Source organism: Leopardus geoffroyi, chromosome C1 (genome assembly GCF_018350155.1).
Source record: "Leopardus geoffroyi isolate Oge1 chromosome C1, O.geoffroyi_Oge1_pat1.0, whole genome shotgun sequence".
NCBI lineage: Eukaryota > Metazoa > Chordata > Mammalia > Carnivora > Felidae > Leopardus > Leopardus geoffroyi.
In genome coordinates, this window is record NC_059328.1 from 189,286,521 (window position 1) to 189,309,189 (window position 22,669).

Below are 22,669 nucleotides of genomic sequence, written 5' to 3' on the forward strand. Positions count from 1 at the left end.
AACATGATGCAGTAGGGTATCTATAGCCTTTTTTTTTTTTAAGGTGTGGAGAGCAGGGTAAATTGAGGCATAGGTTTGAGGGAGACTTATATTTGCTTGTCAGTTCTTTTATACTATCTTAATTATTCTTCGTCATGTGCATGTATAACCTTTTAAAAACAATACACTACTTTATAAATTAAAAGGAAGATTGCTATTGGTACCAGAACTTTAGAATGTTTGCCCTGGAGTAAACCCAGAAAATCCTTTTGTCCAACTCTTCCAATTTTATTATTGAATAATTATAGTCAATTTTACTAATAAGATGCAGTAATAGTAGTAAAAAAAAAAATCTAATTTTCTGTCAGATTTCAGTTAGCTTCTAACTTTGTCACTTAGCTCTATAACTTTAGGCAAGACATTCCATTTGCTTATTTATAAATGGGGGCAAAATACCCTCATATGGAGTATTAGAGAATTAAATGAGATAAATAAGTTATCTAAAATACTAGCTGATAGGTGGTTTCTTTTCCTTTACTACGAAAAAATGCATATCAACCTTGCCTTTTAACAAATTTTAGCCTTTTCATAGTTTTTAATATTTCAGTGTCAGACATTCCTTACAGATAAATCATACTGTGAAAGAGAAATCTTATTTGTTTATTTGTGTATTATATTCACAGAGTGTTTTCAGGAAAGCGAACATCTCAAGGAAAGTCTTAAGTGTTGCTTATTGCATCTCTTTGGAGCCATTGTAGCCGGTGGGCAGGTGAGGAAAGTGTTAAAAGTTAATATTTAAAACAGTAGTTAACAGTGCAAAAAGTTTTCCATGGATTATTTTAATGTATTCTTTTTCTTTTTATAATTTCATGAACCTCACAAATATTTTTCTGAGTTTATGTCTTGTTTAAAACTACTCTTTTATTTGTTAAAACTTCTTCAAAAACCTAAGTAATAATTTTACTTAAAATATAACAATATATAATAACTTATAATAAACTAACAATAAAATTACTGCATAAATAACCATATTTAACAATTTTTTATTTTAAGTTCTTAGTTGTATTGACTTTCAGCTACTAGTTCTTTCTTTAGAGCATAGACTCAGCCCTGTTAGTCTACATGGTGAAATCAACTCAAAATTAAATATACATGAATTAATCACTATTCTGTCAACTTAATTACTAAATGCATATATACAAGGTTTATATGCACTTTTTCAACAAACTCAGCTAGTTTTTTTATTACTCACAAGAAGGAAATTCTAGTAATACTTGTTTCTTTATGTTTGAAGGTGTCTGTGGTAGACTTTGAGTGTAACTACTAGTTGAAAACAGGATTATAGTTCAGAAAGAACATCCTACATGTTTTCTTTAGGCACACAGTTTAGATCAGAAGTTTCTAACACTTTTTGTAACACATATGCCCTCTATAAAGTCCCCTGTCAGAATGTTTCAAATGCATAAAATAAAACACATAGGATCACAAAGGAAACTAGTTATGCTGAAATCAGTTACTAAAATACTAAGATAAATTTCTAACATAGTAATATGTGCTTAGAACACACTAAAAGAGATACAGCATCAAGTCTAGTAACAAATGCAATTTCAAAAAAGAGACAAACCTGGTATTTTGAGATATTACTGTAACTGTAATACATGAAAATTTATATGATTTCTATTGATAACAGAGTTACAGCTGTTATTAATAATACTACTTTTTTCCTAGTGGACTACCTTGCCTTTCCCTCTTTACTCTAGTAGAGGAATCTGTTTTTTTTGTGAGAGTGATGGTGGCTAGAATCTTATTTTTCAGTTTGTGTGCTTTGTCACCTTCCTTTGTTAGCTCATATCCTTCTTTTGTATCAGTATCTCCCTATTTCCATCATTTCTCCACTACTAAGAATAAGAATTAATGAGTATACATGAATAAAATTGGAAATGACATTGTTTTTAACTATTGGAGAAGCTGATCGGATCCCATTACCATTTTGAACACACAGAGACTTGTTCTTGTTAGTGCCCAGGGGTAATCAAGCCCTGAGAGACCTCTAGTGATTAAAATTAACAGAAATCAAGTAGATACTAGAAGGCCAATTTATTATTTTATGTACTGAAAATATTCAAAATCCTTTTAATCAGGTTATAGCTATAGTTACAGCTGTTTTGAGGTCAGAAGGTTATTTATTGAATATAGGGATAGGTACCAGGATATTTAGACGAATGAAATACCTAAAGATATAAGAATGGCCTTGTCATAAACAGCAGAAAAACTGAAGTCCCATGACTGGTCTTCCTTCTCAAAGCATCGTGCCTGGGCTTCCCATTGGCATATTTGTTCTATTTTGTGTTAAGAGGATGGGCTTTGGAGCCAGACTGACATAGGTTTGAATTCCATGTCCATCTCTCGTTAGTTCTGTGACTTTGGATGAAAACTATTTACATGTGTTTTAGTTTCTTTATTTATAATATGGAAATAATAACACTATAAGGTAGTCATAAGGACCAAATGGTGCATAATATATGTAAGGCATTTGCTTGTAAGAACTAATTTGGTGGCTCTAGGATCTTCAGGGACTCAGGTTCCTTTGAATGTCAATTTGTTACTATTTCTTTTGCTACAAGATTAGCTTTTAGAGTTTTGGCTATCTGCATTGTGTCTGTATTTTGGGCACAAAAATGGGGGGGTGGTGAGGGAGACAAATGGCAACTATCTTTAAAGGAGATACTGAAAAGCTGATACTCATCTTTTTTTTAAATCTCATTTTCCAAACTCCATGAGATAACTACAACAAAGGAAAATATGTCTAGATAAAAAATTGGGTAAAACTTGCTTCCTCAGCCTCCTTGGCAGCAGGGGAAGTTAGGAAATGTAATTTTTATTCCTGGTAGCCACATGTCCAGTGAAATATCAGGGGTTCTTTTGATAAAGAAGTGGAGGAAATGGATGTTGGGTATTCTATAGGCAGTTTCTTTTAATTTTTTTTGTTTAATGTTTATTTATTTTTGAGACAATGTGACACACAGAGTGCAAGCAGGGGAGGAGCAGACAGAGGGAGATACAGAATCTGAAGCAAGCTCCAGGCTCTGAGCTGTCAGCCCAGAGCCCGACACGGGGCTTGAACTCATGAACCATGGGATCATGACCTGAGCCGAAGTCAGATGCTTAACTGACTGAACCACTCAGGCGCCCCTATAGGCGGTTTCTTTCAAAGTAGCACTTGCTATTATTGATATTACTTATTTTGTTGGTAATTACCAGTTCTAATGGCTTAAGTGCTATTATTTTCAGATTATTTTTGCATAACTGTGTTTGATTCATTATCTATCAGTTTAACAGATTTGGGCAAAATATATGTTTTTTTTTCCAAGTTTAATGGGTCACCTTGAATAGCTACCAATAACTTAGAATTTCAGAAATGTTTGCAGAATCAAAGTCAAGCCAGTTGTCTTATTTATCTATATCATTTGGGATGGGTTTGCTATAACCAACAGAAAACCCTAGAGAAGCTTAACCAAGCTTTGTTATTCTTGCATAACAAATCCAGATGTAAGCAGTTCAGGGCTGATATAGCAACTCCATGGTATCATCAAGGACTAAGTCCTTCTGCATTTCTACTTTCTTTTTAGCCTGCTACTTTAATTCTTGGGTTTGTTTCTTAATGATTTAAAGGTGGCTCCAAGCATCATGTCTGCATTCCAGGCAGGAAAAAGGTGAAAAGGCCAAGAGCCAAGGGTCCTTCTATTTTTATTTGTAAAGTTATGTTTTCTTCATAGCTTTCTGGCATATGTTCTTGACCAGAACCATGTCACATGGCTATCACTAGCTGCAAGGGAGGGTGGTAAACAAGTTTTCTATGTGGGCAGATTGCTATCTGAATAAAATCAGAAATCTAGTAATCTAGTGAGGAAATGAAGACTTAATCTGCATAAAACACTAGCATTGCCCATCAAAGTATATGTTTAAATTTTTTTATATGTTGATTTATTAAAAGAAAAAGTCCACACATTTATTAAACTCTCTTTGTTTTTGCAAACATACAGAACTTCAGTTAGGTTTGGATTTTATTTTTATTATCTCTCATGTTTCAGAGGAATGCTTTGCAAGCAATTTCTCCAGCTACCATGGAAGTTCTTATGAGAGTTTTGGCAGACTGTGATTCCTGGGAGGATGGAGATCCTGAAGAAGTGGGTAGGAAGGTAGAACTTACTCTGAAGTGCCTTACAGAAGTGGTACATATCCTTCTCACTAGCAGCTCTGACCAGCGTCAAGTGGAAACCAGCACTCTTTTGGAGAACTATTTTAAATTGCTAAATTCAGATCATTCAGCTTTACCTAATCAAAGGAGGTCGAGACAGTGGGAAAGCCGATTCATAGCTCTACAGATAAAAATGTTGAGTAAGTATTACATAAAGTTTATTACACTCCGTTTTCTCTGAATCTTTTTTTTAGACTTATTTGAAATTCAAGACCATTGTATAGGAAGTATCAATTGTTTAATTCAGCTATTGTATGACTTTAGATTTTGACTTCAAAATAATTAATATGGAATTGATTTGTTAACAGCGTCTTTGCTTTAACAGTGACAAAATTGAGGCTTTATTAATTTTTTGAAAGCATAATCCACTAAAAGCATCAATCTTAAGAAAGCTATTATTTTCAAATTCTAGGAAAAGTAAATTTTCAGGAGGTGCCATTTGCATTATCTGACCTATGGCAAAGTGTCACATATGATCAATTTTATATGTGCTTCTATAAATCTCTGTAGAGGTCAGTTTAACATCTGTCCTTTCTCTAGAGGGCCTCTTGTTTTGTTTTGTTTTGTTTTGTTTTGTTTTGTTTTGTTTTGTTTCTTCAGAGCCTCTGTGTATGTTTGTCTTGTTTCTCTTGCTGTCTCTCTGTGTTTTTTGGTTTGTCATTCTTTGCTTATATGTCCCTATCTCTGTAAACTCCATCAATATATGTGATTTCTTATTGTATTCCCCTGTTACATTGATAGATACAAGTATTATTAATTGAGTTTCTTTTTATAGAAGTAAAATATTTTCATTACAGCTATCCTGGGAAATTTGGATAAGTAAAAAGAAAAGCTTTTTATATCCTACCACCCACACATATCCAACATTAATGATTTATTGTGTAGCTCTAGAGACTTAACGTGCTTGTGTGAGGGCATGTGTGCTGTCTAATTTAAAAATATTGGACACCAGAATCTTGGTGAAACTTGATCTCTTACAACTGTTTCTGTAGGAAAATAAGATTCATTTTATCTAGTTTCTGTTATTTTATGTGATATGTTACATTTTGTAATTGTAATAAATTATAAATTTATAAGAAAGTTTGAGTCTATATTAATGGACTTGTTATTTGTTAAAAACTATCACATTACTTATGTAGATCATCCCTAGATTTCTGAATGAGGATATCTTTTCAGTAGGAAACAAGAACAAACCATCATTACAAATGGATTAATTCCCTAAGTCTCATTTTCTTAATGGCCACATGCTAATTTTTTACTGTGTGATGAGACTGTGTTGCTAAACATAACTAGATGTTGCTTATTTGTTAGTAGCAAGCTATACTTGAGCATTATAATCGAATAACAGCTATTTAAGTCTCTGGGAAATATATATCACTCTTAGGTATAAAAACAAATATTGTCAATAATAAATTATAAATGTCTACTTTTCTTAACAAGTAATAAGTACAGTTTTGTTTTGTACTCTCCATCCCTATTTTTTCCTAACTAATTTTACATCCCTTTGTCGACTGAAAAGCCTAAATTAAAACGGCCAAAGTATGGGGCACATGGGTGGCTCAGTTGGTTGGTTGTCTGACTTCGGCTCAGGTCATGATCTCACAGATAATGAGTTTGAGCCCCATGTCGGGCTCCGTGCTCATAGCTCAGAGCCTGGAGCCTGCTTCAAATTCTGTGTCTCCCTCTCTCTCTGCCACTTCTCTACTCATGTTCTGTGTTTCTCTGTCTCAAAAATAAATAAACATTAAAAAAATAAAAAAAAATATGGCCAAAGTAAATGTTTCTGTGATTCCAAATTTCCCACTTTATAAATGGACTATTTTGTTTTTATTTTCCCAGATACCATCACAGCCATGTTAGACTGCACTGATAGGCCTGTTCTTCAGGCCATTTTTCTTAACAGTAATTGCTTTGAACATCTCATACGACTGCTACAGAATTGCAAGGTATTTTTCTGTTATTATTGTGTTTGGTTTTAAAAAGCTATCATTTTGTTTATGCTTTGATTCAAATTTGAACATATTACTTATTTTCTTTTTTATTGTGATAAAAAGCACATAAAATTTACCATTTTAATGGGTGTAGTTCAGTGGTATTAAATGCATTCACATTGTTGTACAACTGTCACCACCATCCATTCTTCATAAGTCTACATCTTATAGAACTGACTCTATATCCATTAAATAATTCCACATTCTCCCTCCCCTAGCCCCTGACAACCACCTTCCTGTCTCTAAGTACCTCATGTAAGTGGTGTCATACAGTATTTGTCTTTTTGTGACTGGTTTATTTCACTTAGCGTAATAGCCTCAAGATTCATCCATGTTGTAGCATATTGCAGAATTTTCTTCCTTTTTTATTTAGGCTTAATAATATTCCATAGGATATACATACCACAATGCTGCTATGGAACATGAATATACACATATCTCTTTGAGACTCTGTTTTCAGTTCTTTTGGATATATTCCGGAAGTGAGATTGCTGGATCATATAGTAATTAAATTTTTAAAAAGTTTTTGAGAAACCACCTTACTGTTTTCCATAGTGACTCTGCCATTTTACAGTCTTGCCAACAGTGCACAAGGGTTCTGATTTCTTCACATTTTCCTTCACAGTTATTTTCTTCTTTTTGATAGTAGCTGTTCTAATTGCTGTGAAATGGTATCTCATTGTGATTTCGATTTGTCTTTCTTTAATAACTAGTGATACTGAGCATTTCCTCATGTGCTTATTGGCTATTTATAAATATTCTTTGGAGAAATGTATATTTAAGTTATTTGTGTGTTTTTTAATTGGGTTTGGTTTTTATCATTGACTTTTAGTCTTTTGTTGTGCATTGTTAAAATTTGGTGTGAGCATTTGATGCATATAATTTTGTGCTTTTGTTTCATGTAAGATGATTTTGTTTGCGTTTTCCTGTGTTATGATTTTAATATCTACATAATATTATATTAAGTGGATGTATCATAATTTACATAACTATTCCCTATTGGCTGTTACTCAGTTTACTTCTAATTTTTTTGCCATTACATAACTCTTTCAAGTTTCATAGAATTCTATTCCTAGTAGAATTACTAGGTCAAGGGGCATAAAATTTTGTGCTTTTTTAAAATTAGGGAAGTGGGGTGCCTGGGTGGCTCAGTCAGGTAAGCCTCTGACTGTTGATTTCAGCTCAGGTCAAACATTAAAAAAAAAAAAAATGAAATTAGAGAACATTGCATAAAACAACTTGTAAATAATTGGGAAATGTAGAAAAGCAGAATAATAGAAATAGTGTTAATGTTCTTGATATATCCTGCCAATTTTCTTACTATTTTTCTTATTTTTTACTAATTTATACTTTTGACAGATTTGTGTGTATGTAATAACTAATGTCTCTTACTATATCATATTTTCATAAATTTCGAGATTGTATCAGATATTTTTTAGAGAGCTTCTTGAAAAGCCTTTGAAAATAAAACTACGGGGTGCCTGGGTGACTCAGTTAAGCCCCTGACTCTTCATTTTGGCTCAGGTCATGATCTTATGGTTGTGGGAGTGATCCTTGCATTATGCTCTGAACAGAGTATGGAGCCAGCTTGGGATTCTGCTCTCTCTCTCTCTCTTTCTCTAAACCTCCCTTGCTTATGCTTACTTGCTCTCCCCCTCAAAAATAAATAAACTTTAAAAATGCCTGCAAAATATAATTATATTTAAAAAAAAGAAAGAGAAACTACTTCAGATAATTCTTTCTGTTTGAGGTATTCCTTTCATGGACTCTTTGCTAAAAAATACTAGGGTTTCATTCTGATTTTTGAGAATATTCCAGTATAAGGATTTTAATATCAGCTCCTTGAATTTTTCCACACTGTTAGAAGAGATATCTCTGAAAGCATTTATGTCACTGTATTTCTTAGCTTATAGTGAAATAGTAAAGAAATAGCATAAAATAATAAAGAATGTATTGATGAAGTCAATAATGATGAATATTTATGAAATCAATGGAAGTACTAATCTGTCACTAGGGAGTGAAGATGCCTCTCCTACCTTTTAAAAATTATTCTTGGGAATGTATTCCTAGGAAGATGAAAAGAGTATAAAATAACTGTTTATAAAACCTTTTGTTTGTTGTAAAAAAAAAAAATAGTGTGGCTTTATCAGTTATAAAGGCAATTTCAGTGATAAAGACAAAATGTCACATGTGTAGAGAATCTGCCAGTCACACATTATAAAAGAGTAAATCACTAGGATAAAATTTAGTTCCTACTAAAATTGATTAGTGTTTTTCTTCAATATATGACAGTCAGATACATTAAAAATCTCTATCTTATCATGGTCAACAGTATCTTTTTTAAAAGTGCACAGCTTTTTGGCATAGCTGTAATGATGTTGAGCTAATAATATAAAAGCTCTTTCTACTGTAGTATAGACCAGAATTTCTTGTAATTTAGATCTTGAAACTTGCTGATAGTCATAATGTTTTAAAATTTAATTATCTTATACCACCTATCACACTTTGTTTTGAGATAGGCAATGCTAGAAAAGAAACCCATTTCAGAGGGGAAAGCCAGGCTTTGGGACCCCATCCCTCTCTGCTGCAGGTGGTCTTCTTCTAGGCAGGAATTTTAGTCAGAATCACTAAAAGCTCATCACCAAACATTACAGTGATTAAGTCCTAAAAGCATGGGGGAACCTTTGAAATAAACTGCCCAATTCTTTTATTCCACAAATGAAGAAATATGTCATAAGAGATTAAATGATTAACACAAAGTTAGTACTAGTACACAATGGAGGTAGATTTCTTACCCAGGTATTCTGACCCTAAGTTCACAGGTTGTATGTAGTTTTGTTGTACCGGTACTTAAGGTCAGTAGAAAAATGTTTTCTTTGTGTTAAATATAGGGGAAGTACAAGTTTTATTGATTAAACACATTTGATAGACTTAGTACGATTCTTAAATATATAAAAATATTTGGTGTCTTGTGAAAACTTAAGTTCTTAAATATATTACAGGATGCTATAGATGTCTATGATTGACTTTTTATTAAAGTATTTTGCTGTAAGGAATGAATAATTTTTTCTGTTTTATATACTAATACAGAATCAAGACAATTATTGTTTGAATATTCAGACCTAGAGGAAACATTGTCAACTAAAGCTTAAAGTGTCACAAACATTTTATGAATCACATGGAGAACTTTAGGCTGATTGCTGTAGTTTCTGTGCTTTTCTTTTTCTGTGAGATTCACCAGCCAGTTTATGCATTTATTTCCTGAACTATTTGTGTAAAGACTTCCGGTTTGTCAAAATGAGTTTCATCATACTGTAAAGTACTTAGAATATAATTCAGTAGAATCATACATTTAACTTTTCTGAAAGCTATGATGAACTTTAAACATTTAAGAGTTGTTTTGTTTCACTATATTACATTTTGGAAGGGGGACGTGCTTTGTTGGATTAATGTAAAAATTATTTTTAAAAGCTGTCCAATTCAGTATTTGAATTGAGAAGAAAATAACAACAAATTTCTAGTAATAAAGAGGAGGGTTCAAAACCATTACATATACTTTAGCACTCTGCTTGAAGTTTTAATCAGTTTTTTAAAAATATAGATGTTGTAGCATATTATAAATGTGTAAAGGTCTATTTGAGGACTAAGTCATAAGATTCTGGAAAGCTGTTGATATTTTGGTCTTGTTTGCATCCCTTAATTTGTTCTCTTCACATTCTTCCTTTCCTTCTCCACTTCTGCCCCTGAAAATCAACTAGAACAAAAATTTAGCATCAAGGCAGTAGTAAAAATGAAAATTTATAAAAGGAGCAACTGAGGGATGATTTGTGGAAAAGACTGTTGGAGGTGGATATAAAATGGTATAATTCAAAGCTGGATTTTGGGAGTTGGCACCTGCCTGGATTCATACACACTGACTATTTGAACAAATTTCTTTTCATTTTTTAGAACAGATTTTTATTTAGATTCTTAAGCAATAATCAATTATAGATTTTGGAGGAAAAAATACATAAAAAATATATTTTCTCAATCTTTTTGTAAAACATGTATGTATATATAAATATTTAAATTTTAAAATTGTGGCAAAATACACATAATAATATTTTTATATATATTTTTTAATGTGGATATATTTTCCTTTACAAATTTGGAATACCAGTGAATATTTTTGTATCCTGCTTTTAAATGTATTATATCCTGACTCTTCCCATATACCATCATATATTTTTCAAAACAGTATTTTTTTTAATGTTTTTATTTATTTTTGAGAGAGAGAGAGAGAGAGAGAGAGAGAGAGCAGAAACAGGGGAGGGGCAGAGGGAAAGGGAGAAACAGATTCTGAAGCAAGCTCCAGGCTCTGAGCTGTCAGCACAGAGCCTAATGCAGGGCTCGAACCCATGAACTGGGAAATCATGATCTGAGCTGAAGTTGGATGCTTAACTGATTGAGCCACCCAGGCACCCCAAAACAGTATTTTTAATGACTACAAATATTTCAACCCAAGGTTCTCAAAGTATGGGGTCCCCAGAATCATTTTAGGGAATCTGCAAAGTCTGATCTTAACATTTCAGTTTGAGACTAGATTATTTTTTCATAAACTTGAATCAAACAATATTATCATAACAGTCTGAATGTAAAAGTAAATATTAGAATTCATTCATCTTCTATCAAGTCAGACATTTAAAGAAATTATAAAATGTAAAAGCAGTGCCAATCTCAGTTAAGTATATTTGGAAAATAGAGTGGGTTTTTTCCTCATAAATGTGTTACTTATGTCAGCCTGTAATAGGTTTATTTTTTTGAATGAATAAGCAAATATTTTTTTAAATGTCTTTATTTTAATTTCCTATATGGTGAATATTGATAGATATAACCCACATAAAGAGAATTTCTTTGGGGTTCTCAGTAATTTTTAAGACTGTTAAGTGGTCCTGAGGCCAGAAAGTTTCAGGACTTCCCTTTCAGTCTATGGATGAACCATAATTTATTTAAGTATTCTGCTATTTAAGGATATTTGGGCAGTTTCTTACTTTTTGCTGTTGTAAATAAAGCTGAAGTGAGGATCTCGATTCTAAAATCTTTTCTGACCATTTTTTAGGTAAATGTCTAGAAATACAATTATAGACTTAAAGAGTAATTTTAGGATTCTTGATATGGATTGCTTTCTGGGAAGACTTTACTCATTTTTGCTTTCATCAGTTTTTAGCATTCCTGTGTTCCTGTACCAGATAATATGGAATACTATTGTTTAAAAAATTTTTGTTATTAATAACAGCTTTCATTTACTAAACCCTATTATGTGTCAGACATTGTATTAATAACCTAGCATGGATTATTTTATTTAATCTGCACAACTATTTCATGAGATATTCTTTTCCCTTTTGAGAAAATAAGCTCAGAGAAGTTAAGTAGTTTTCCTTAAAACCAGACAGCTAATAAGTAGCAGAACCAAGATTCAAATCCAGGTTTCTGATTCCAAAGCCTGTGTTGTGTACACTAATCTATTTTTAGGTTAAACTTTATATATGCTCTGCATATCATATCATGCCTTATCTTTATCTGTTTTATTTTATATTGCCTTATTTCAGTGTATTACTGGACTTTTCTATTTTCTGAAATGATAGAACTTCCTAAGAAGAACTTCCTTCCTTGGATGCTCTTGATAAATTCTTTTATAAGTCTTTCTTTCTTTCCCTTTTCACTTTCATTTGAATTAACTTTTTATCCAAAATGTGACTGGGATCTTTTGGAATGCTAGTTTTCCATACTTAAACAAAAATACTTGATTCCCTTAGCAATCCTCATGTTTATTCAGAGAAAATCCTTAATCCCTTTTATAGAAGCTAATATAAATTATGCCCAACTCTTGATAATTTGAAAAATATTTATACCTTTTTCAAAGTACAGTAGCATATTTGAGAGTCTGAGAAGTATTTTCAAAAAGAAACTTTAAAAGGTAGGTTAGCTTCTACAAATATACTTGACTACAGAATCCTCACTGTACATTATTTACTACAGTATCTTTAATCTGTCTCACTAACAAATTTCCTTCTTATCTATGAGACATTTTCTGCTAATTCTTTAAGAATTTAGGAATATTAACTAATTTACTTGTTGCTATTATTATTTTAGTAATTTTCAGTTCCAAGAGAGAAATAAATACCAACTTATTGTATAGTATATGACCTAATGTTAGTTTGTAACCCAAAAAGTGAATAGTTGATTGTCAGTTTAAAATAGTATTCTTCACGAATGGATTCTTGGATTTATTTTCAAGAGACATGGAAATCCATTAAATTTCATTTCTGCTTATAGGTAACAATTTAATGTTCTTTCTCCATTATTCTTATCTCTGTTTTTAACAGCTATTTTTAAATGCTAACAATAAGGTGGCAGACAAGAACGAGAAAGACCTTGCCAACAAATTACTGACAGAAATGAATGAGGACCAGGTATCTACAAAGCCTGCATCTTGTTTCAGCTGAAGTCCAAAATCAGTCAATGGGAGCAACTATTCCTGTACTTTTCTTCTTATGTCTTAAAATATACCAACACTATCTAATCCTAATGTTCATTAATTATTTTTGAAAATTGTTAAAAAAATTAAAAATTTTTTTCATCTAAAAGATAAATCTGTTGAAATCTTGGTGGTTGATATAAATGATCAACAGTATTCCATCTTTGTATGTGTGTATTCTTGTCAATTTGAGGAGATATAAAGTACAGGAATGGGATCCCAATATCAACGTGGTGGTGACTTCATATTTTGGGAGCTTCTTTTTCTAAGCATTGTGGTGTATTGGGACCTTAGGGCTTTGTTTGTGAATATGTATGGTCAGTTTTAATACCTTGATTCTTTGCTTCTTGTTGACAAGTAATGATTATAATTCAATGGACAACCTGAATCCTGGAGGAAGGGAAGAAGACGCTGAACTCTCTTTAATTTAGCATAAAACTTAACTGTTGTCTTTTGTAGAAAGTCACCTCTATGTGGGTAAAAGGCAGAAATAAGCAGTTTTTGTTGCTTTTCTGCATTAGGTAATTCATTTTGGAAAAAACTACCTATAAAAATTGCTTTGTTATTTTTCTTTCCTGAAATGTTTGTGAGAGAGCTTTCATGATGTCTTTTATTAATATTATCTTAATATCCAGGTTTATAAATAGAGCTATGGTATAGATATGATGATTATTTTCTGTTCTGGATGTAAAATACCAATTACAGAGTACCATTTTAGATTTCTTTATAAATGTTAGTCCCTCTCAAGGCCTATATAGATTAATAAAACAGTTACAATGATATTCTCAGAGGTTTATGTTAGTATTCCTAATTGTAGGTACTGTGATGACTAGTCTTTGGACAAAGTGTAGGAAAGATCTTGTTTGTAAGAAATTCTCTATACAGAATTATTAATGCATAGTATGTTTATTACACATATAATAGGTATATATAATAATGTTTAATAAACAACATCAACAAAAATCAAGATACTGGCTTAAATAACTTGCCTAAAATTGGTAGAGCTTAGCTTAAAATGACAAAGATCTAATCAGTCCCTTAAATCATTTTTAGTGGGAGGGAGAGAGGAAAATCCTACTCATGAAGTGACTGCCTTTAAGTCATAGTAATATATTACCAAAAGCAGATTTTTGGAACTGTTAGTTTTTACAGCTTTCTAGTTCTCATGTAAGGCTTTCATGGTTCATTAAGCCTGATGATACAACCCAGTCATATTCAATTTTTTAATGTTAATGTTGTATTTTGTTTTCACCTTTTGTCTCTAAATGCACTGTTCTGAAACTTAACACTTCTCTTTATGATGAAGCTTATACAAAATAGACAAAATGAAGCTGCTTTTTATTTTTTCTTACAGCTTTTGGCATTAAAGCTTGCCTACTCAAAAACATGATAATACTTATAGATACATATTTCATTTTCTGTTCTACCTCAAATTTTGCATCTTATGTAAAAATAGGTGTATACCTTATTGCTTGCAAGTGTGATTGGTAAATAAATATACCATTTCAATTATAACACAAGGCTTGGAAACCAAATAGACAACACCATTTTAAATACCTTATACATGCTAATGAAATTTAAAGCCAGGAAGTTCAGTGTATTTTTGAAGGGAAATTAAAATATAATAGAATTTTCAATGATAGATCTTTCTCCCTTCCTCTGGAGATTGTCCATTATTTTTAAAAGCATGTGTTAAGCTTGTGTTCTTTTCGGTTTTTGGTTTTTTTCCCAAAACATTTCAAAGTGATGAGTGAATGTAGCTTTATCCTTCTTGACACATGGTTTATTTTCGTCAAGTAGGTAACTTTTCTTGCAGGTATAGTGTTTCAGAAATCTATTTTATTGTAAGAGGAATGTATTGCATGTTAAGTAATTATTTTTTCAGGTTTTCAGAACAAAGGTTTCCTAACTAAATACAAATCTTGAACACGTTGTTAATTTCTTTCCTTTTTATTTTTTTTTCTCTCTGATAGGTGTTTCAGGGGCAATTGGATTGTTTGGCTATATCAACCATTAAGGCTTTGACAGCAGTAATGAATAAATCTCCAGCTGCTAAGGTGAAACATAAAATCCACAAGCTCAAAAATGTTATCCTAGATATGCCAGTTTTCACTATGAAATCCCCAAAGTAATGTATGAAAGTATATATATAATACATTTGGTGTTATACCTGAAGTGAAATAGTTCACAAACTATCTCAGTATAGGAATCATTTGCTGTTAACTTTTGAGACAAACACCTATGGGGACTGCTTTGGATTATAAGATAGGCATATAATTATATGATAGCACTGTAAGCTAATAGAGACTTACAGTGTCAGTAAACAAAGATAGCACTGCTGTTGAAAGATCATTTTAAGTGATTCTATGGTTAGTGAGTTTAAAAAATTAAATTTTATATCATAGTTTTTCTTCATTAATAAAATAATCACTCTTTCACTCTTTGCTCAGTTTATGACTGCCTAGACTGTGAGAAAATTTTTCACATGAATTAGCCCTATCAGTTTGGGACTTGTTTTTCACAATGGCCGTGGAAATTCTGCTTCTTTGTTACCAAACTTCAGGATTTTCTTTCTGTCTCATTCACAACTACTAACTCTGTCCTGTTGTCCATTTATGCTGATTTGTGCTAGTAGTTTCGTCATTGAATAGTTTTAAGGATTAGTGAGATCATCTGTGTAAAGTGGTAAACCTATAGTGCCAGGCACATGGTAAGTGCTTAATAAATCTCAGTGTCGATGATGATGATGATATTTTACCTTCTGTTTACCACCTGTAATATATTTCATGCTTTACCTTTTAGTAGCAGACATGAATGAATTATTCCTGGTTTCCTAAGCCATGCCTTCAGTAGTATTGCTAACTTTCCATTGGTTCCACTAGGACACTCATGTTTGCTCTATAAATGTTGCCATATGTAGCTTATGGTTCGATGCCTACTAGACAGCTTTTACAGTTTTACAGGCCTGCTTGGGAATCTAATTCTAATTACAATAGTTTCTGTAAGGGAAAAAAAATCATTTTAAGTTCTAAGTAATTGGTTTATGAGTATAATAAATTAGCTGTACTGTATTATGAAACTCAAGTCTCAAGTGATGTTCAAGTCTTAAGATATAATTTTTTTATTATGTAATGCATGGTTTAAAATTCAAAAGGTTATGTTAAAAATACCTTTTTAAAAATGATAGGTATTAGATTTTTAAGTTTTAATTTAAATTCCAGTTAACATACAGTGTAGTAGTTTTTCAGATATACAATATAGGGATTCAGCAATTCCTTACAGATACATTTACTACAGATATAATACTCAGTGCTCATCACAGGTGCACTCTTTAATCTCTATAACCTATTTAACCCATCTTTCCACCCGTCTACCCTCTGGTAACTATTAGTTTGTTCTCTGCCTGTTTTGTTTTCTTAAATGCCACATATGAGTGAAATCATATGATGTTTGTCTTTCTCTGACTTCTTTTGCTTAGCATAATACTCTCTAGTTCCATCCATGTCGTTGCAGATGGCAAGGTTTTATTCTTTTTTATGGCTGATTAATATTCTGTTTTGTGGGGTTGCCTGGGTGGCTCTGTTGGTTAAGCGTCCAGCTTCAGCTTAGGTCATGATCTTGCAGTTTGTGAGTTTGAGCCCCATGTCGGGCTCTATGCTGACAGCTTGGAGCCTGGAGCCTGCTTCAGATTCTGTGTCTCCCCCTCTTTCTGCCCCTCCCATGCTCATGCTCTGTCTCTCACTGTTTCTCAATAATAAATAAACGTTAAAAAAATTAAAAAAGATATTCCATTTTATGTATATACCACATCTTCTTTATCCATTCATCAATTGATGGACACTTGGGCTGTTTTCATAATTTGGCCACTGTACATGAAGTTCCTATAAATATAGGGGTCCATGTATCCCTTTGAATTAGTATTAAAAAATACCTTTTGGAAAAAAATGTTCTTTCTACCACTGGGCTCACAGCCAACTAGTTCCTCTCCCTAGAGACAACCAGTCTTGCTCATTTTGTTTAAATCTTTTGATTTTATAATAAAAGTGTATACATTTTTGCCTGATTTGCTGGACTAGTTTAGCATTACTAGATTTTTGTTGTCTTTTTATTTTACTTTATGACTTTGTGTGCCCACTAGTTCAAAAATACATATGACTTAGACCTTTCTAAAATGAACTTGATGTTTGAGATAAATTCAATCCATTTAGATACAAAAAGAAGAGAGAAAATTACCCAGTTTTTTCTGTCACCACTCAAAATTGCCAGGACTCTAGTCTTTTGAGACTGCTGCCTGGCTCCTGTTACCCCCAAAGTCTTCTCATTTTTTTGCCATTTTTGTTTTGACTTCATGTAATACTGTACTAATTACAAATCAAGTGAAGATGAAAGTGGTTGTACCCTAATCTGAAATTTATATAATATTTTTATAATATACAATTATACAATTATTGCTAATTTCATTTATTTTACATTTGGTAGGTTATTGTCACATCATATTTCAGAACACCTATGGAATCTATTTTAGAGGGTGCCTGGTGGCTCAATAAGGTTAAGCGTCCAACTTCAGCTCAGGTCATGGTCTCATGCACGGCTCATGGGTTCAAGCCCCGCATTGGGCTCTGTGCTGACACCTCACAACCTGGACCCTGCCTCAGATGCTGTGTTTCCCTCATTCTCTTTGCCCCTCCTCCACTTGTACTCTGTCTCTCTCTCTTTTTCTCTCTCTCTTTTTCAAAAATAAATGAACATTAAACATTTTTTTTCATTAAAAAAAGATGAAGATGTGATTTAAGAAGCAAATACTGTACTCAGTCTTTTCAGTATTAACTGAAATGGGTAATATTCAACATTTTAAATAATCAACAAATTCAGTCTTTGAAAGTTTGTTTTGATGTGTTTATTTCCCTTCCCTTAGGAAGTATTTAAAGAAAGAATTGGTTATACACATATGTTTGAGGTTTTAAAATCCCTGGGTCAGCCACCGCTAGAACTACTTAAAGAACTTATGAATATGGTGAGTTTTTTCGCTGTATTAAACAAGTTCCATTATCTCTGTATCCAAAATGGTTACTAACGTTTTGTCTTTTATGTTGCTTTATAGGCTGTAGAGGGTGACCACACTTCAGTTGGGATTTTGGGCATTAGTAATGTCCAGCCTCTCTTGCTTCTTATCCAGTGGCTTCCAGAGCTAGAATCCCATGATCTGCAAATCTTCATTTCTGATTGGCTGAAAAGAATTTGTTGTATTAATAGGCAGAGTCGAACTACTTGTGTCAATGCAAACATGGGAATTCACATCATTGAAACCCTTGGTTCCCATTCTTCCCTCCATCGAACTTGTGCTGAGAACTTGATTGCACTTCATGGTTCCTTGGGGAGTCAGTCAGTGAGCTCAGAAGAAATACGCCAGCTGCTAAGATTGCTGAGAGTGGATGAATCTGAGTATATTCACCCTTATACTACTCCTGTGACTCGAGCAATTCTGACAATGGCCCGAAAACAAAGTCTAGAAAGCGCACTGCAGTATTTTAATTTGTCACATAGTATGGCAGGAATCTCTGTGCCTTCCATACAGAAATGGCCAGGGTCTGCCTTTTCTTTCAATGCTTGGTTTTGCTTAGATCAGGATCAGTTGACTCTTGGCAATGCTAACAAAGGAGGAAAAAGAAAACAATTGTACAGGTACTGATACAAGTTATGGAATATAAATGAATACTGTCATAACAATATATGCTGTAATTCTCAAACAGGAAAAAGCTTTTCAAGCATCTAGTTTTTAAATGTACAACAGTTTAGCTGAAACCGCTTTATCCTTAGGGCGTACACAGTTTAATTATAAGTGTTTTATCGCTTTCATGATATTGATTACATACATCAAATATTTTGGTAGGTCTTTGGTTAGTTTGGAAACAAAGTTCCTTCTTAAAAGTATGATAAAAGTGGAGAAAAAAGTGTAATAAATTTTAAAATGAATGGTGATCTCTATGTTCCATTAAAGGTGCTCTATATTTATATGAAGGATCACAAAACCTATGTGTATGTACATCCAAACTTAGTTACTTTGGTAACTGATAATTTTAAATAAATTTAATGCCTTGTGATTTTTAAGACATTTATTCATGCTTTCTGAATCCTATTTGAAAGAATTTTGAAATCTTCAAAATTTATCATTTTACTTTTGTTTGATAATGGAATTCCACTCTTCTGGCTACCTTTTATAATTTGTTAAACCATTAAGCCCATAAAAGATTTAGGAATTACCATTGATATGAGGTTGGACTGATGTGTGGCAATAGAATATAAGCCACAGCATTATTGATAAAGATATTCATGATGATCTTACGGTTTTGTGTGTATTCAGTGATAAAACTGAACTGACTTCAAAAGTTCTGATAATATATATTTTTGTTAGCTTTTTTACAGGAAGTGGCATGGGTTTTGAAGCTTTTATTACCCATTCAGGTATGCTGGTTGTTGCAGTGTGCACAAAAAGAGAATATGCTGCAGTTATGCTTCCTGACCACAGTTTCTGTGATTCTCTGTGGGTAAGGTTTTAGGACATCACATTTAACTTTTTGGTTCTTTTCTTTAAAATCACACATTTGGTGAATGTACATCAGGAATTATCTCCTTTTTGAGCATTGATTAATTTTCACTTCATAATTCTGCTTATGTTGAAATTTATAAGGAAGTTAATAGCATTATCATCCTCATTATAAACTCAGCGATAATAATTTTTCTCCTAAAAAAGTAAAAGTAAATATTTCCATTTCTTTCATGTTTTCTAGAATCAGATTTGGTTTAGGAATTCAATTTAAAATGAGAACATAAATTATTAATAGTGATGCATCTCTCTTGCTTTTCTTAAAGTATAAAATGCTTCTCATTAGGAAAATTGATTCTAAAGAATACTCAGACTTGGAAAATACAGGAAAGATACTTTGTTACAGTTGTGTATAAGTTGCTAGAACAATATATAAATGCTTTTGTAGTACTACAGAAAAAATTGTCATTCACTCCTAAGAACAGAATTTTAACCAGCATTTAATTATGCTTAATCTCAATGTTCTGCTATTCACACAAACTAATTGAGTAATACTCTGAAAACATTTGTCATTCCAAAGATTTAATGTAATTTTAGTCTTTAAATGTATGCTTTACTTTACTAGCACAACATAACCATTGTTCACATGCCTGGAAAAAGACCCTTTGGTCAGAGCTTTGTCTATATCTATGACAACGGACAGCAGAAGGTCTCTGCCCCTCTCAGATTTCCTGCCATGAATGAAGTAAGCACACCTTATCTACTTGTTATGGGACCATGGGATTTTAAAATGTTTTGTATGTTCTAAGATATAGTAAGTTAATATTTAATACTGTTAGCCTATCATTATTAGATGAAGTTGGACAATATGTAATAAAGAAAAACAACTCAAAGAAGAAACAAATGTAATAAAAAACTTATGGAGAAAAAGACCTAAAATGGGAAAGCCAAAGAAATTTAATAGAGGAGAGCAAAGGATCATTTAATAAAGCCCTCCATGGGATGTCTGGGTAGCACAGTAGGTTAAGCGTCTCATTCTTGAGACTCTTGATTTTGGCTCAGATCATGGTCTCATGGTTCCTGGGGTTGAGCCTGGCAAGTGTGGAACCTGCTTAGGATTCTCTCTCTCCTTCTCTTTGCCCCTCCCTTGCTCGTGTGTTCTCTCTCTCTCTCTCTCTCTCTCTCTCTCTCAAAATAAATTTAAAAACTTTAAAAAATTAAAAATAAATAAAATCTTTAGAAAAATAATAATAAAGCCCTCCCAAGTGTACAAAATACTTAGAGACTATTATGATGGTCTTTTTTCCATCCTCACTGAATTTGAAACAGTAACGAAGAAACTTTAATCCTTTACATTGTAGTCAAATATAAGATGGAACTTATTGAGATGATTCTTAAAGAATATTATTGTAGCAGTGATTCACACGTCAGGGTTGTAGGATGTAAGCTTGGGAAATAGCACACTGATTTATTTTCAAAAATTTATTTGGGGAAAAGAATCAAATAAAAGCTGCAATTTGTAATAGCTCTGTTTAAAAAATCAAAAATAAAGATTGTTTACATATTGTATTAGAAATGGAAAAAAATATTATTGTAAAAGTTCTTTGAGAATTCTTAGATAATTCTAAAAGAGCCTTTTTTGAAGGTAATGAAATCTGTTATTTCCCAGGTGCTTCTCTGATTCTAGTAGTTTCTTATTGATGTTCATCCTGATGCTCATTTTAGGATAGCCTGTAATTAGTGTTATTATACTAATGTGTAGTTCTGTTTATAAATTTTAAGGGAGAAAAGTAGTTTCCTTTATTTTAGAATATAGTAAAGTTGTTAAAGTTTTTAAAAATACTCATTAAAATTTCAAAATTTACAGGATATAATGTGAGTTATAAAAGTAACACATCCAAATACCATAGGCCAAAAGTAACATCTCTCATTGGCTTCTTATGTATGCACACACATGCACACATTATGATCCAATAAAATTAAAACTTACAATTTATTTTCCATCTATTTGTTTTTTTAACTTTATGTGCTGTTTTATTTTCAATCTGAAGATCGAGATATAATTAAAATGGTGTAATTTATTTTGTTTGTTTCTTAATTTTTAGCCTTTTATTTCCTGCTGCATTGGTTCAGCTGGGCAAAGAACCACCACTCCTCCACCATCCCAAATCCCAGATCCACCTTTTTCTTCCCCCATTATCCCTCATCGGACATCATTTGGTGGAATTCTGTCATCAGCCTCCTGGGGAGGAACACTTGAAAAATCAAAATTGATTACCAAATTGATATCAGCTGGAACTCAAGATAGTGAATGGGGATGTCCCACATCTCTGGAGGGCCAGCTAGGGTCTGTTATCATATTTTATGAAGGACTACAGCCTCCTCAGGTGAAGGCATTGTATTTAGCAGGTGAGCATGTGCAGTCATACTGTTTAAACTTAGTTTTTTTTTTTTTTTTGCTGCCTACATATATTTTGAAGAATATATTTGATCTGAAGAGTGTATTTGTATTTGTAATGGAAGCTGAAAGGGAAGAAAAATCCCACTACATTCCCTGTCCACCCACCCTCAATTGATTGGGATATTATTGACATAAAACATACGTAAGTTTAAGATGTACAGTGTAATGATTTGATAGACGTGTATATTACAAAATGATTGCCACAAGGTTATTTAGCACCTGCATCCCTCACATAATTATAGTGTTTTACATGTATGTTGATAATATTTAAGAACTGACCTGTGAGTTTGAGCCCCATATTGTGCTCTGTGCTGATGGTGTGGAGCCTACATGGGATTCTCTCTCTCCCTTTTTCTCTGCCCCGTCCATGCTCTCTTTCTCTCTCTCAAAATAAATAAATAAACTTAAAAAAAAAAAAAAAAACACATGGAATGGTCAATACTGTTTCCTCCTTTTATTGATGTAAGGTGGAACCTTGTTTGAATTTGCATTTCTTTTTTTTTTTAGTACTATTCATTTACTATTCAATTTCTGTGATATCTATTCACAATGTTGGTTATTCTGCTATTTTTTCTTCTAAATTTAAATTACTTAACATTAGATAAATTAATAGGTAAATTTTGTTATATTTGATATTAGGTTTTTAATGCTGTATAAAATTTCCTTTCTGTAGTGGAGATTGAACCACCCACAACTTTCCTAGGTTTTAGATGAATTGAAGGTGATACCAAAATGAAGTTCATTTTGGCTAGTATGGTTTAACTGTGTTGAGTAGCTTGAAACAGCTTAATTTTATTTATTTATTTATTTATTTATTTATTTATTTATTTATTTATTTATTTATTTTAACAAGCTCTCTTTAATAAAAGGAAAAATAGAAAAACAACCAAATATCATGTACTATATTATCTGTGTCATT

At 32.3% G+C, this 22,669-nt stretch overlaps 1 protein-coding gene across 17 annotated transcripts in view; it reads left to right on the forward strand.

Annotated features, from left to right (window-relative positions):
• The window catches only part of NBEAL1 (neurobeachin like 1), a 178,289-nt gene that overhangs the window by 45,930 nt on the left and 109,690 nt on the right, over window positions 1–22,669 (forward strand). For 9 of the 17 annotated variants that reach the window (XM_045480816.1, XM_045480823.1, XM_045480827.1 and 6 more), the window contains 10 exons: window positions 663–748; window positions 4,071–4,377; window positions 6,077–6,183; window positions 12,594–12,680; window positions 14,719–14,802; window positions 17,661–17,759; window positions 17,847–18,427; window positions 19,158–19,290; window positions 19,915–20,034; window positions 21,395–21,698. In XM_045480816.1, the coding sequence (XP_045336772.1) occupies window positions 663–748; window positions 4,071–4,377; window positions 6,077–6,183; window positions 12,594–12,680; window positions 14,719–14,802; window positions 17,661–17,759; window positions 17,847–18,427; window positions 19,158–19,290; window positions 19,915–20,034; window positions 21,395–21,698 (1,908 nt within the window). The remainder of the gene's footprint in view (window positions 1–662; window positions 749–4,070; window positions 4,378–6,076; window positions 6,184–12,593; window positions 12,681–14,718; window positions 14,803–17,660; window positions 17,760–17,846; window positions 18,428–19,157; window positions 19,291–19,914; window positions 20,035–21,394; window positions 21,699–22,669) is intronic. The other 8 variants (XM_045480821.1, XM_045480820.1, XM_045480819.1 and 5 more) reach the window with 2 other exon arrangements.